The 14,178-nt window shown below is 33.7% G+C and overlaps 1 protein-coding gene across 1 annotated transcript; it reads left to right on the top strand.

The window, feature by feature from the left end:
* Nucleotides 1–5,343: 5,343 nt before the first annotated feature.
* LOC105333922 (forkhead box protein L2) lies at nucleotides 5,344–6,712 on the top strand. The gene has a single exon (XM_011437155.4). It carries the CDS (start codon nucleotides 5,493–5,495, stop codon nucleotides 6,315–6,317), a length of 825 nt encoding a protein of 274 aa, XP_011435457.3. The 5' UTR covers nucleotides 5,344–5,492; the 3' UTR covers nucleotides 6,318–6,712.
* Nucleotides 6,713–14,178: the final 7,466 nt, after the last annotated feature.

The following is a 14,178-nucleotide window of genomic DNA, read 5'->3' as shown; positions in this document are numbered from 1 at the left end:
TGGATCAAAAGGAGAATTGTATAATATTTTTACATGCATATGATATGTGTAAAAAGAAAAGAAAGAATTACAGAAAAATGATAAATGTTCATGGGGGGGGGGGGGGCATTTTAGGTCAATATCAAATATAATCATTTTTCGTATATTTGACATATGTACGGTACAGTTTATTTATCATTATATCTTTCAAAATCAAATAATGAACTGTTGATTTGAGTGATCTTTTCCAGGTGTTATTCAACCTTAAGATAGTTTTAATATATTAACTAAGTTAATCTTATGAGAGGATTGTTCAACTGGTCCCCGATGTTGAATTTCAAGGTCACAAATAAGTCTAATGCACGTGTTAGCTTCCCACGTAAGAAAGGTGCTAATTATATTGTACACTTATAATATATTACTATTGTCTTTGAAACAATTACATAATGGAACTAGCAACTAACAACTTCTTAAAATCTCATAAGCTACGTTGTCCATATAAATGAAGCACGGCAAATGAAATTGCTAAAAAACAAAGAACATACCTGTATTTTTTTTATATATATTTTGCATAAGCGATACACATGTAGCTTACTTTAAAATACCCGTATAAGTCTCCATGGCTGATACGTGTTCTGCAGGTCACCTGTTAGACTTGTGCCATGATTGACGGAGTCATAGCGATCAGGGGACAAGAAATCTGCAGCCAAGACTGCTGTGCATCGTGAACACACCCCTTACTGAACGCCCCTGGGTTTTTCAGCTTCAGTTTTTGGGTGGAAGTTTAGCAAACGATTTCATAAACATTCTTACTCCATTCGTTATAAAATCCTATTTGTGTTAAAATTCTTATTTAACGAAAACCATTTGTAAAACTTACGAAATTTTAACTGCCATTATTTCTTTTAGAATTCTCTATTTTTTTGTTTATATTGATTGTTTATGTTATATTACAATGTATATTATAGATGATTCCTTGTAACCTTAATAAGGATAATCTTATAATCAAAGCTAACATTCACATTAGGATTTTTCTACTGGCACTTGACGTTATACATTTTTCTCATAATAAAAAAATATATCCTTTACCTTACAGTACACAAGGTACACGTCGCCGCCATATTGGAGTTACCGTCTGAGACGGTATAAAGAGTTGAAATAATTTACAGTCCGGGTTGTGCACATCCCCTCCTTTTTGATTGATAGAAAATACATTTATTTCAAGGGTTGAAATACTGTTCGGCGCAAGAAAGATAATTTTCTGATTTTCTTTTTTAAGTACGACTTAATAATGTTTGTAGATTTCAAATCTTCAAAAGTGAAAAAACGAAAAAGCAATAAAAATTGCTATGAAGGAAATTCATGTTTTAGTTTTTCAGTGCGACTAGTTGAAAGCAATCTTTTATAATATCTATCTAAACAATTTGTTCTTTTCCTTTTGTTTTGTTCATGCAAATATAAAAAGTATGAATTCGATAAGATATGGCTAAATATCCGTTAACAAGTTTGTATGACCTTTCCTAAAATCTCTTTTTGCCTACTATAGTCGATCTCAACCAACAAGCAAGTTGTTCATACTTCTCAATTTTGGACATGCACGCTTAAAAGGCATACATAAAAAAGTTCCAGATGTATAGGAAGGCGACATTTTTATAAAAGAGAATAAAATTTTCTTTGATAACTTGTTGCTGTGAAGAGTTTGCTCTAAATAAAGACGGTAAGATTTTTTTTAAAGCTAAACTTGTGGGTTTTTCAACTGTCATATCAGCTGGACGTTTCCCTTGAAATTCATCGGTAAAATTATTTTTGCGATCCTCTCCGTCTCCCGATTGGTCCTTCAACATCTTAGCTTACAACCAATTCACGTAAAGGGTATTTTTTTTTTATTAAAACGCCAGGTTCTTGTGCATGGATTTTTCGTAGCAAATCAATTGAAAGAATGTTTCTATAAATGAATAAAATTTCCATTCCATTTTTTTTTTCAGAAAAAAATAAATTAGATTGTATAAATAAAAGTACTAGTTTAATATTGTTTATGTATTGTTAAAAAAACTCAATGATTTGAAAATCGAACTTTGAATTCAAAAATATTTACTTGCCTTGACTTCATTAATATTCATACGATAAATTAATAAATAACGGGAAAGACCTCGAGTAACTTCAATTTCCAATTTTACGTTAATTTCCTTCCTTTCACTTCAATTGTTTACATCTCACCAAAACGTTTTATAAAGCCAGTTGAAGAAAAATGTTTGCTGCGAGAAAAAATGGGTGGGTGGGTCGTGGTAAGGGGCAGCCCCCTGCCCCATGCCCTCCCCCGATGCCACGTGCCTGCAATAACCGATGGGAGAAATGACTGGTTTGTCTTATTTCGTACATGTTTACACTTGAGACGTACCTGATGAGATTTATCAAATATAAGTAAAGGAGTGAAATTCTTAATAAGAAAAATAGGATGGTTCAGATGTGTCTGAAAGACATAAGAAATTGTTGTTAATTAAGAAGGTCTTTTCCTACAATGGATCTAAATCATCTTTTAACTGGGCACTCCCTCAGATCTAAAGAAGTTTTTCTGCTAGGTCGAGGACCACGTATTTACGGATAATAAGCTGAACAGGTATTGCCCAGGTATAAGTTTCTTTTTGTCAGGTTTCCTCACCTGGTCTCGGTGATCAGCGATTATCGTGTCAACACTCGATAGCGCAATGGAGCAGAGGTGGTTTCTGGCGGGAGTCATGCAGTGATCCCAGCCTGCTTCTAATTAACAATCGTGTTGATCGTTGAACATAACTTGTCTGTCACAATTTGACCAAAAAAAATAACGGTACTGCGCACAACAGCCCATTCATTTTACCACCTACAATATTTAGGGTGGGGTGGGCGTCATGTTAAATTTTGTACTGATTTTTTTTTCTCTCACTTTTATTGGTGAAAGAGATGATTCATTATGATGTTTTTCCAAGGACGGTAATGTGTGTGTGTGTGTGTGTGTGTGTGTGTGTGTGTGTGTGTGTGTGTGTGTGTGTGTGTGTATATATATATATATATATATATATATATATATATATATATATATATATATATATAAATATATATATATATATATATATATATATATTATTTTTTTGCTCAAAATTGTAAAAGTAGTAAAAATAAGAAAAAGCGGTATTTGAGTTTCAAAATTATGCCAAAATTTATTTGTTGGTCTTAGTATTATGTTGAACGTGTTTGTTCGATCTTTTAGTATTTTTCGACAATGCTAACTATTGCACCAGTAAAACACGAGGCAAGAAATCTAAGCTATCATGTTATTATATTCTGCTAACCACGTGCATCAAACCCTTTGATAACGCTTTAAATAAAGGAACAACACCTTCTCTCTTTCCATAAACCATGCACAATTTTTAATAACCTGTGTGCCGGAGTTATAGCTAGGATGTCGCAAATGTGAATCAAGAAGGGTGTCAAACAGTCAACAATCGAAATCTTCCAGGCTTTCAGACATTTAACACAACTACGCAATTTTAAGAAAATTGTTGTTAATTAGAAGTGTTGATGAAATCGGTCTTTGGCTGTGTGACATTATAAATATGGATTGATTTTGTTCTAGTTCAAGTTCAAGTTCAGTTTATTCGCTCAAACCAACTAATTTGGTACAAGAGGCTCATATATATAATACACACAAATACAAATCGTCAGAGGTACATACAAACAGGTACATTTTCATACAGGGAAAAAATATAAATAAAAAAGGGCAGACTATAGAATCACTACGTATGTAAGATTTTGGTATAAAGGATCATAATAGGAAAACAACTAAGAGGAGCAGACAGCATCAAAAATATTTGAAATAAATACACATAATTTTCTTAGCGATTTACAATTGCAATTAGTCATGAGTTCAGAAAATTCAGAAAAAAATTTGGTTTTTCCAATATTTTGTGTTTAGGTATTAGGTTCCTCTATTTGACATTCACTATAAATGTGGGGTTTAATGTCACCACCCAATGATGATATTAGGTAAAACCAATACAAATCAGATGCTGAGGAATACATGCTACAATACATATGCAGAGAACAAGTCAATAACAACTCCTAAATGCTTTCCATTGCAATCAACTAATGACTTTTCCGTGAAACCAAATAACTGAATGAACGTTTTATTTATCTCAAACCATTACAATGGTACATCTTTTGACGCATCTTAGATATATATGTTGGTATAAAGTACATGGTAACATATTGTATATAAAAGTTCTACCAAACTGACATGCATGTATCGGATACAAAAACCCGAAGTTGTGTTTTGCGACGCGCTTACGTGCAATGTTATCGCTCTTGTTTTGGCAAACAAAGCAAAACCCCATTATTCATTTAATAATGTCGATATATAAAAAACCAAACAATGCGTTTATCGACGGGTGCCACGGAATGAGTTGGGTAAAACCGGGAACTATGACAAACACTGGTCCAGTAGTGTTCATCTCCGATTGTATGGACCAGTGTGTTTCACACTCAGGCCCGAAATTGGTCAACTAATAAATACTTTTAATAAGCAATGGTATAATTGCAACAGAATACATCTCTCTCTCTCTCTCTCTCTCTCTCTCTCTCTCTCTCTCTCTCTCTCTCTCTCTCTCTCTCTCTCTCTCTCTCTCTCTCTGTCACACACACATCGTTTGTTATCCAATTCCCGTTTTAGAAAATTCATCAAAAAGTTACATATATAAAATACATCAAAAAGTTACATAACTTACGAGAAGGAAAAGATTTAAACATTGTAAAAGAGCAATTTTTTTAATTATTCAAGTCTTATCAGAAAAATACTTGAGCAAACTTTAAAAAAAATCGGTATAAAACTATTTGTATAACCATGGGTACATTGAGACACTTTTAAAAAAAATAATTTATGGGTCTTTTTTTAATTTCATCATTATGTAACTTTGTTATTTCAATGCACAGATTTCTTAATGCGTCAAACTTATGTTTTCGAATATTCATGACGTCAAATCATATTGATCAATAAGTCAATAGCTTCTTTATTATGCAAGAAGCACGAATAAGATACGAGGTTTGCTTCCAATCCCTGATTCTACATGTATTTTAAAAATCAAGGTATTGCAAAACCAGCAAGTATACTTGCAAAAACATATTTACGATTTCAGGTAAACATTTTAAACTGTAATTATTTTCATCGCTAATAAATACGTTAATGAATATGCATATAGGCGCGGGAGTTAGAACCCAGCGAGTTAGATGAACTCACGGCGTGAGTGGTGACAAACAAATAATTATCACGTGTCACAGCGTTTGAAAACGATTTGTTCACTAAACGTCAATCACAACAAATTACCAACCCTCCAATTAAATGTCGTGTGTCAGCGCTCTCGAGATTTCTTTAAAAACGGGCGTTTAACGGCATTTCATCATTACCCCGAAGTGCTTTGTCGACACAAGACAATTTTAACTGAGCTAAATTTTCATCTGTTGGAAGATAACATTCCAGAAAGACAATGATACCCTCCTCCTTCAGCATAGATTTCCTGACAAGAGATGACCGTTACCGGAGCGACGACAGCAGCAAGGACGTGGCCCGGTGCAGTACCTCCCCTGACCCCCAGTCCTCGTCCTGCGAGTCCGAGAGCTCCACAGGGGACAATGCAGAGTCCATCGCCGAGGTCCTGTTGTCGCTGGATAAAACTATCAAAGGCGGAATCAACAGAGACCCGTCAAAGGAGAAACCCCCGCATTCCTACATCGCTCTGATTTCTATGGCGATATTAAGCACATCGGATAGAAAAATGTTGCTAAGTGACATCTACCAGTATGTGATGGACAATTTTCCGTTCTACAACAACAAAGAAAAAGCATGGAGGAACAGCATTCGGCATAATTTATCGCTGAACGAGTGTTTCGTAAAAAATGGACGGGCTGACAATGGCAAGGGAAACTTCTGGTCCATTCACCCCGCTTGCGTGGAGGATTTCGCGCGTGGGGACTTCCGCCGACGCCAGGCGCGAAGACGCGCCAGAAAGAGCATGAAGGAGCCCGCAGAGCGCCCCCTCCGGCCGGACTGTAGTTACAACGTGGGGTACGTTCCTATGACCTCCTCTCCCCTCGGATATCATGGATACCCGCGTCAAGTGCTATATCCACAGAAAAACTTCCACTCCGTACCACAGATGCCCGCGTCCATTACATCGCATCACGTGACCCAGATGTCTCCCCCTTCAGCTTACTTTTCACCCATGCACATACCACATCCCAACCCACAATCTCAGCAATTTCTGTCCCCGACAGTCCACCCTTCCGTGAGTTACTCGCAGCATTGCTGGTGATACGAGCTCTGATGTACGCATTTGTGAATTTCATGAAAGTGACTATTATTGGTTTTAATTGTTATTTGTTTTATTGTGTTATTTGTGTCAAATATACGATTTTATGTACATAATTCAAGTGCAATATTATATCTAAATATTTTTTTTAACAAATTTTAGTTATACTGGTTCATGTAGAATGTTTATTTCGATGAATTTGATGAAAGAATATGAGGGAAAAAAATCATCTATTCATGTATTATTCTGTCATCTTTGGTAAAATTGTTCTTTGTTGATTTACCTTAATTTGTGAGAATGAAATAAACATTGCAATTTGAAGAAGTTTGTACTTTGCTTAATATAGGGATCACATTTACTCATAGACTTATAAAACATAATCAGCTGATAGGAAGAAAGTTTTCAAATTGTACAATGTACACCCTCCATGTACACGGTGTGCTAATTAGTACTATGCTTATTAGTACATGTACTTTGAATGTTTGACGAAACGTTTTTCCAAACTTTTTTATTTCATAATGACCAAAATATCGATTTTCTTTATTAAAATTCTGAAAGTAAAGTAACCCAGTATTGTATATTGATATTGAAGAGTTCATTAATGAACAGTTAAATTCTCGAAGTGCTAATTAGTTATGTAAAAAAATTATATAAAATTTTTTGTAAAATAACTTAATAACAAAACCAATCAAGAATAATCTAGAGACATGTTCCTTGCGTTAAACTTTTGTCACATTGTAAATTCTAAATATACTGGGAGGATGTAAATACAAAATTTACAAAATGACAACTTGTCATGTTGTAAAGATGTTGTTGCTGAAAAGCGGGATTTTTCCCTAATGTGAGCTAACACGTAACGCTGGAAGAGACGTATCCAAATATACTATTAGACACATTACGTAGACGACTATATTTACATAGCGGATATGTCCTTTATGAAGGCAAAAATGCAAACTTTTTACGCTCATTTTTATCGAAAACGTCAACCACCATTTGATCTTTAAAGATAGAATTAAGAAGACGATCATATTTTCTGTAATTTGATATTAACACAAAACAATTTGATTTCTACAGTTCAGCGTGTTTAAACTATCATTCTTCGGAGCTACATGAATAATTTTGATTTTGGATCTCTAACAACGTCAGAGTTGGTTTGAACTTAATATATTGTAATATGATTACAATGGGATTTGGCACAAGTTCAAAAACTTCTTAACCCTGACATCAGAGTTGTCATTGCTTATTTCAACAGAATTTACTATAGATAAACGCATATAGTCGCATATAGTCGAGAGATAGAAATACGTGGAACAAAGTTATCCGTAACATATTATATTTTCAACGACATTGCTTCATTGCCAATTCACACCTTTTTAAATAAATTTTTGCTTTTAACGACCTGTACATGTATGTCGCTGAAAACGGCATACTCGTTAATTTCCTTTAAAAGGGTGAGGAAACGTTTTTCTACAGTACATGTAAGTACGTTGAAAAAATTAAAAACACATACAAAATATTACATTGAAAAGCGTTTAGATAACTTTATTCTGACATTAATTATTTTCAAAACTATCAATATAAAACATTAATTTTCATGCGATAAAAAAATATTCACCGTTGCAGTGCCTCCCCCCAGCCATCTTTCTCTTGGAAAATGTAGTTCTTCCCCAACTTTGGCTATAAAGTGGTAATTCCCCATTTTTATAGCCATGTTACCCCAACGGAAAGCTTACTTTATAGTATATTTTCCCCTTTCTTTCATTCCGGTCATGTTTATGGCAGGCCATTCATTTCTCAATATCTGAGATGAAATTGATTATTTATAATGAAAGGTAGTAAATGTTAGTTCCTTTGAAAAATTACTTGGCAAATCTTGACTAAATTTGGTGTGCATCTTTTGAAAAAAAAAGGGGGTGGGTCGAAGATTACAAAAATTATTACCCCGTTCATATTCCAAAACCCATTTGATCATGGGGTAAAATCCGTTTTAAAAAATCCCCTGTGATAAAATGAGATAGAAACGGTTTAAAAGCTAGAGTAATAAGTACTATTGATTATGCAATAATAACGAATTAAAAGAGAGTTTTCAAATACTTTTATATCTTTACATTTTGATTGATATGTTTTTTAAGCAAATCAGACAAAAAACTGCAATGTTATACATGTACAATATAAACAATTCGTAAGCAAATGGAGGGGCATTTTACAAGCATAATTAAGTGGGATTTTTTTTTGCTGAAAAAATGTTTGATAGACAGTCATGAGAAGAAAGTCCATAAAATGGGGCCTTATCCATTCTTATGTTTTTCATTATTCACTGGATGCTAGTTTGAGCTTTATTCTGCTAAGTTTTAAGTTGCAATGTGAGTTGGAAAAATTCTATTATGAAAAGTATGCCTTAGTATACAGAAAAAAACCCATTTATTTTAAAAAATCTCTCAGCTTTTTAGAAAAGTTCTTTGTGAAAGATTATACAATCAATTACTTTAAATTTCAAATTCTTGCCATTTATATTCATACTGTTGTATGTCTTTGAAACAGTGTTCTCCGACCCTCGGCAGTTAAAGTATTTTCTTTTATCTTAAAAATATCATTTATCCTTCAAACTTTATAAATGAAATAAAAATTTAAAAAAATGATGGTATCCATGCATTTTACGAAGTTATTGCAATTTTGGCCACGATGAATATAATGGAATAGAAAACGTATACAAGTTGATATCAAATGAGAAGAAAAGGTTGTACCGGTGCAACAGTGGCTCGAACCCCTTTACCTCTAAGTAGCAGGTCTGCGTAGAGCCACTAAGCCAGACAATTCGTTGAATGGCTAAGGGTAATATCAACACTTCAAGACAAATTAAATTTGTTTATATAAAAGGCAGTTTTATGGTATGGTTAAATAAAATCCGGATAAATTAGAGTTATCGAACGTTTCTGTGGATTAGAGATCGTTAATTGAGTCTATATATGAGTCATGCTCTAGCAAATCAAAAATAAACCTGAACATTTTGTTTACTATTTTTTCTGAATTTTGTTTAGAAATGATGCATAACATGCTGGTTAACATAAACCCAAACATTCTGAGGCCCGTTTGACAAAGCATACTTAGGACTGAGTTATATCTAAGGAAAGGACTTTTTCCTAAGTTCATTACTTATCCCTTTTGACTATCAAATCAATGTTTTGTTACTTTTGTACATCCTTAGGTTGCATACACCTCCATACATATATGCACGTGTTTACCGACTAATTATTTAATAACGACAATGTTTTAATTTGTTTCTTATGGCTTACAGATAATTTAACTAATTGTGTGATAAAAATGTAAGGTATGGCGTGTTATGCATTCGCATGTAAAGACATTTTCTGAATTTTCCACAGGAACCAATTATCTTTATAAAAAATAAACTTTCGCCTATTTACACCAGCAGAATCGATCTAATATGAACCAGTTGAAAACATTGCTCACTGTTGTTATTCCTCTATAAATGATAGAGTGCATTTTTTGACTAGTTGATCCATTATAGATATTCCGTGTTAACAAATAGAAATATGCTTAATCCTGAATAAAAATACTCTCTGAGGTGTCCAAAACTTTATAAAATAAACTTACGGTATATTCAAAATGGAATACAATAATCACATGCAGTGATTAGAATGGAAAGATGTGGAACTTTTAAACTAAGTTTAATGTACCACGTGTTTTCTTGTAATGGTTGACATAAGAATGAGATTTTTTGTTACAAAAGGAAACATCGCTAATAAATGCATTTCGGCTGATAAAGACACCTTTCTTTTTTGGCTTTGCCGATAGCAACGCAATTTTACCAAAAGTACCCTGAATTACAGATATTGAAGTAGTTTCTGTGCAAAATTGAAAAACAATTAATGAATCAATTAATTCTATCAACGAGCTTGCTGATTTATTCAAATATCTACATTTTTCATCTCATTACATCACCAAACCGTGAGATTCCGCCATACTTAATAAGCGTCGAATTCTGCCAGATCGGCGTACGCCGACGAACCTTCCCCGGACAAACGAAGCAACAAGCTGGGTTAACAAAGGTTAACCGGTGCATTCGGCGTACTCCGGTCTAACAAATATAGTATTACCTGGGGTTATGGGTGATACTAAAGCCAGGTCGAGACCCACACCCAAGCAAGAACAGGCTCATTCTCTTTGGCAAATGAATTAAAACCTGAAATGTTAATCTTATTGGTATACTTGGAGAGTTATGAGTGGGTTTTTTTCTTTTCGTTCTTTCTCTTTTTATTTTTTTTTTTGGGGGGGGGGGGGTCTGATCGCATTTGCCTGCAAAATATATTGTCGTGATCACGTAATCACATTTACTGTGAACGTCTTTTTTAAAAAAAAAAAAAGTCATTGAAAGTGGAAATAAGGGGAGGGGAACTGATTCAAGCCAATAAACTTAAGGTGATCACGCCTGCATTGCACCACATCGCAGTTTGTATTCTGGGATTTTAGTTATTCGTTTGAATAATCTAAATATAGAAATTTTCAGTCTCTGTTAATTCATATTGCTCCTAACTAAACTTAAAAAGGCAAAAGTTGAATATGATAGTGAGGTAAACATAATTAAGATAGTATGATGAATCAATTTTACCGTCCTATGGCGAATAGTTCAACATTCTGATTCATCTGCAGGCGGACTTTCCTTATCGAATAAATAAATTTCAACATGTGTATGAATGTCGGAGCGTGACTGAGTTAGCTTACTATACTTAAAGGGGCATGGTCACGATTTTTGTCAAATTCTATTTTGATGTGTTTATTATTTGCAATGCTTTAGAAATGCATTTCTAATTATCAAATAAAATTTGAGAGTCATTCGTAGAGTTATAGGCAAGATACAGGGCTCACAATTGTTTGTCATGTAAACAAAGCTCGTGCCCTGTTTTTGTTTACATAGATTCAATATACCAGTAAAAATCTTTTCCCAGCCTATTTGTCTATCTTTTTATTTATCTTAAGCATTCATTAACAGTTCCTAACGTTCAACACATTCGTTTTGGGTTTAAAATTGAAATTGTTACTTCAACGTTCAAAATGTAAACAAAGTTAACGCTTTGTTTACATAGCGAAGAATTTCATGCTCTATAACTTGCCTATAACTCAACAGATGACACTCAAATTTCGGTTGCCTTTTTAGAATTTTAAAATTTCTGAAGCATTGTAAATATCAAAATCGGGAAAATAATTTTTGACCAAAATCATGACCATGTCCCTTTAATACCAAAAATAAAGCTCTGAGAATAGAAGATCTAGTCGTGGATTTAACTTTAACGAGCATTACACGATATTTAAGAGGATTTACTTTTTAATCACTAATCTATACTACTATATTAAAATAGTAGACTCGAATTTTTGGGCTTTAATACCGAGAAATCGGAAAAGTACTGTTTGTTTTATATATTTTAAACATCATTGGTACTTGAAGATTACCAATTTTGTGTTTTTATTTTTTCTCAAACAAGCTTTGCTAATTGATAATAAATGAAAAATCCTCAAAAGAATCCGGAAATCATCTGATTTTTGGGATTTTACAATCTTGCGCATGCGTATCACATTCACGCTAAACCACGGGATGCTCGTTATTTTATGTTTCCACAATATCACATTTGCATTGATAAACTCAGAAACGATAAAACAAATGCGTGTAAATTTTCAATGGAATTTTTTTTGGTTCATCGAAGAAAATACGGGAGATAACTCTAACACAGTGCATTTACTATAAAAAAAAATCCCGAGAATTTCGAATGTCAACATGGTGTGTAAAAAACGTTGTTGAAAAATTGTGGATTCTGCAATTACATATAGAATTCAAATTTTCAAATAAAGGTTTACAGCTTCAAAATGGTTTGTTATGAACAATTTGACTGTTTATGTTCAATGCAACTTCATCAATTTTCTCAAAAATCTGCTACATTACGCTACATTTCGGGTATATAGGAGGTATTTTAACTGTGGTGAAGGCCTTTCTCGAGACACAGATTATTCCAACTCAGCAGAGTGTAAAATTAAAAGCATTATTGTAGGCTTAAAGCTTGGTTATACAAATGTCAACAATGTACGGTGTATCGATGTATCTATTTCGTAAATGTCCGATATCACATGCAATGTCAACTCGTGCACGGACGGGTGAAAGTCTAGTGATGATTAAATTTTTCATATTAATTTTTCTCATTTTTAAGCGAATTTAAAATGATGATAACCCAATAAACCATGCAATACTTTAGTTTTTGACATTGAAAAAAAAAGAACCATTCCTCTGATATCGTGGAGTTCAGGTCATCAATAGAACCGTTCAGCGGAATATACATGTACATGTATGTGGGCAGCCGAAAGGACAAAAAATACATTTTAAGGCGGAATAACACACCTGGTAAAAGTCAACAGGACATTATTTGATAATGAAAGGTATAATGATAAATAAACTGTACATATGTCAAATGAGCGAAAAATTTGCAGTTTGGGGATAAAAAATGAATATCTAAAATGATTATTTCAGTAAGTAAAAACAAAAGCCCCTGTGGGATTCGAACTTGGGTATCCACTCGGCTATGGAGTAAGTTACATGTTGCAGTCAATAAAATCCTTTTAATATAAAACGAAATGTCGTTTCGATCAGCGGTCAGCTATTATGTGATGATGTGTTATTATATAAATAGTGCCTGTTTGGGAGGGTAACAGTTGAAATTGACACCCCGAGAAAACCATTGTCAACCGACGCAAAGCGGAGGTTGACAATGGTTTTCGAGGGGTGTCAATTTCAACTGTTATCCTCCCAAACAGGCACTATTTATTTTGTTATACTGAATGTCTTTTTTAAAATTTTTAAGAAAATTGTACTGCTTTTATATAGGAATAACGTGAATTCTACAGCGAACCGTACGCGCATAATTTTCGCGCATGTAACATTTTTTAATGTTACCCGTTGCCAAGTGCGTTGCTAACGCTGAGGGTAATAGTATATAAATAGTGCCTGTTTGGGAGGGTAACAGTTGAAATTGACACCCCGAGAAAACCATTGTCAACCGACGCGAAGCGGAGGTTGACAATGGTTTTCGAGGGGTGTCAATTTCAACTGTTATCCTCCCAAACAGGCACTATTTATTTTGTTATACTGAATGTCTTTTTTTAAAATTTTTAAGAAAATTTTACTGCTTTTATATAGGAATAACGTGAATTCTACAGCGAACCGTACGCGCATAATTTTCGCGCATGTAACATTTTTTAATGTTACCCGTTGCCAAGTGCGTTGCTAACGCTGAGGGTAATAGTAAATATTATTAACTGCGTCTTAACCAATCAGATTTCAGTATTTAACATGAAAGTATAACAATAAATATTATTAACTGCGTCTTAACCAATCAGATTTCAGTATTTAACATAAAAGTATAACAATCCACCTTAACAAAATCATTTTCGGTGGTATGGGACACTTATAGATAGAATTGGAAACCCTGTGTAGGTGGCTGAAAGGTAAACAAATTAATCATCAGATCTATTTAAATTTTTTTACATGATTTCTTCAATTATGGACAATTATTTAATAAAGAAAACATCCTAATATTTTAGATTTAAAATTTAAATAATTTCCTTTATCGTTACACAAAACTCTTCTTTCAAAGGAGATTATTAGAGTCTAAAAAATTATCACGACCATCTAATCCCCCCCCCCCCCCCCCCCCCATCTTAGTCATAAGTTGAACTACATTACAGTGTCATTTAATCACGAACCCAATAGTGAATGTAATTGCACTTTAATCCAATGAGTGTTGTAACAATGCATTTTATTTGTACCAAAATGAAAATTCTTTTGACTAGATACGAGATATGG

The sequence above is a fragment of the Magallana gigas genome, chromosome 6 (genome assembly GCF_963853765.1).
Source record: "Magallana gigas chromosome 6, xbMagGiga1.1, whole genome shotgun sequence".
NCBI lineage: Eukaryota > Metazoa > Mollusca > Bivalvia > Ostreida > Ostreidae > Magallana > Magallana gigas.
Note: the sequence above shows the minus strand (reverse complement) of the source record. Positions and strands in the feature narration are given on the sequence as shown.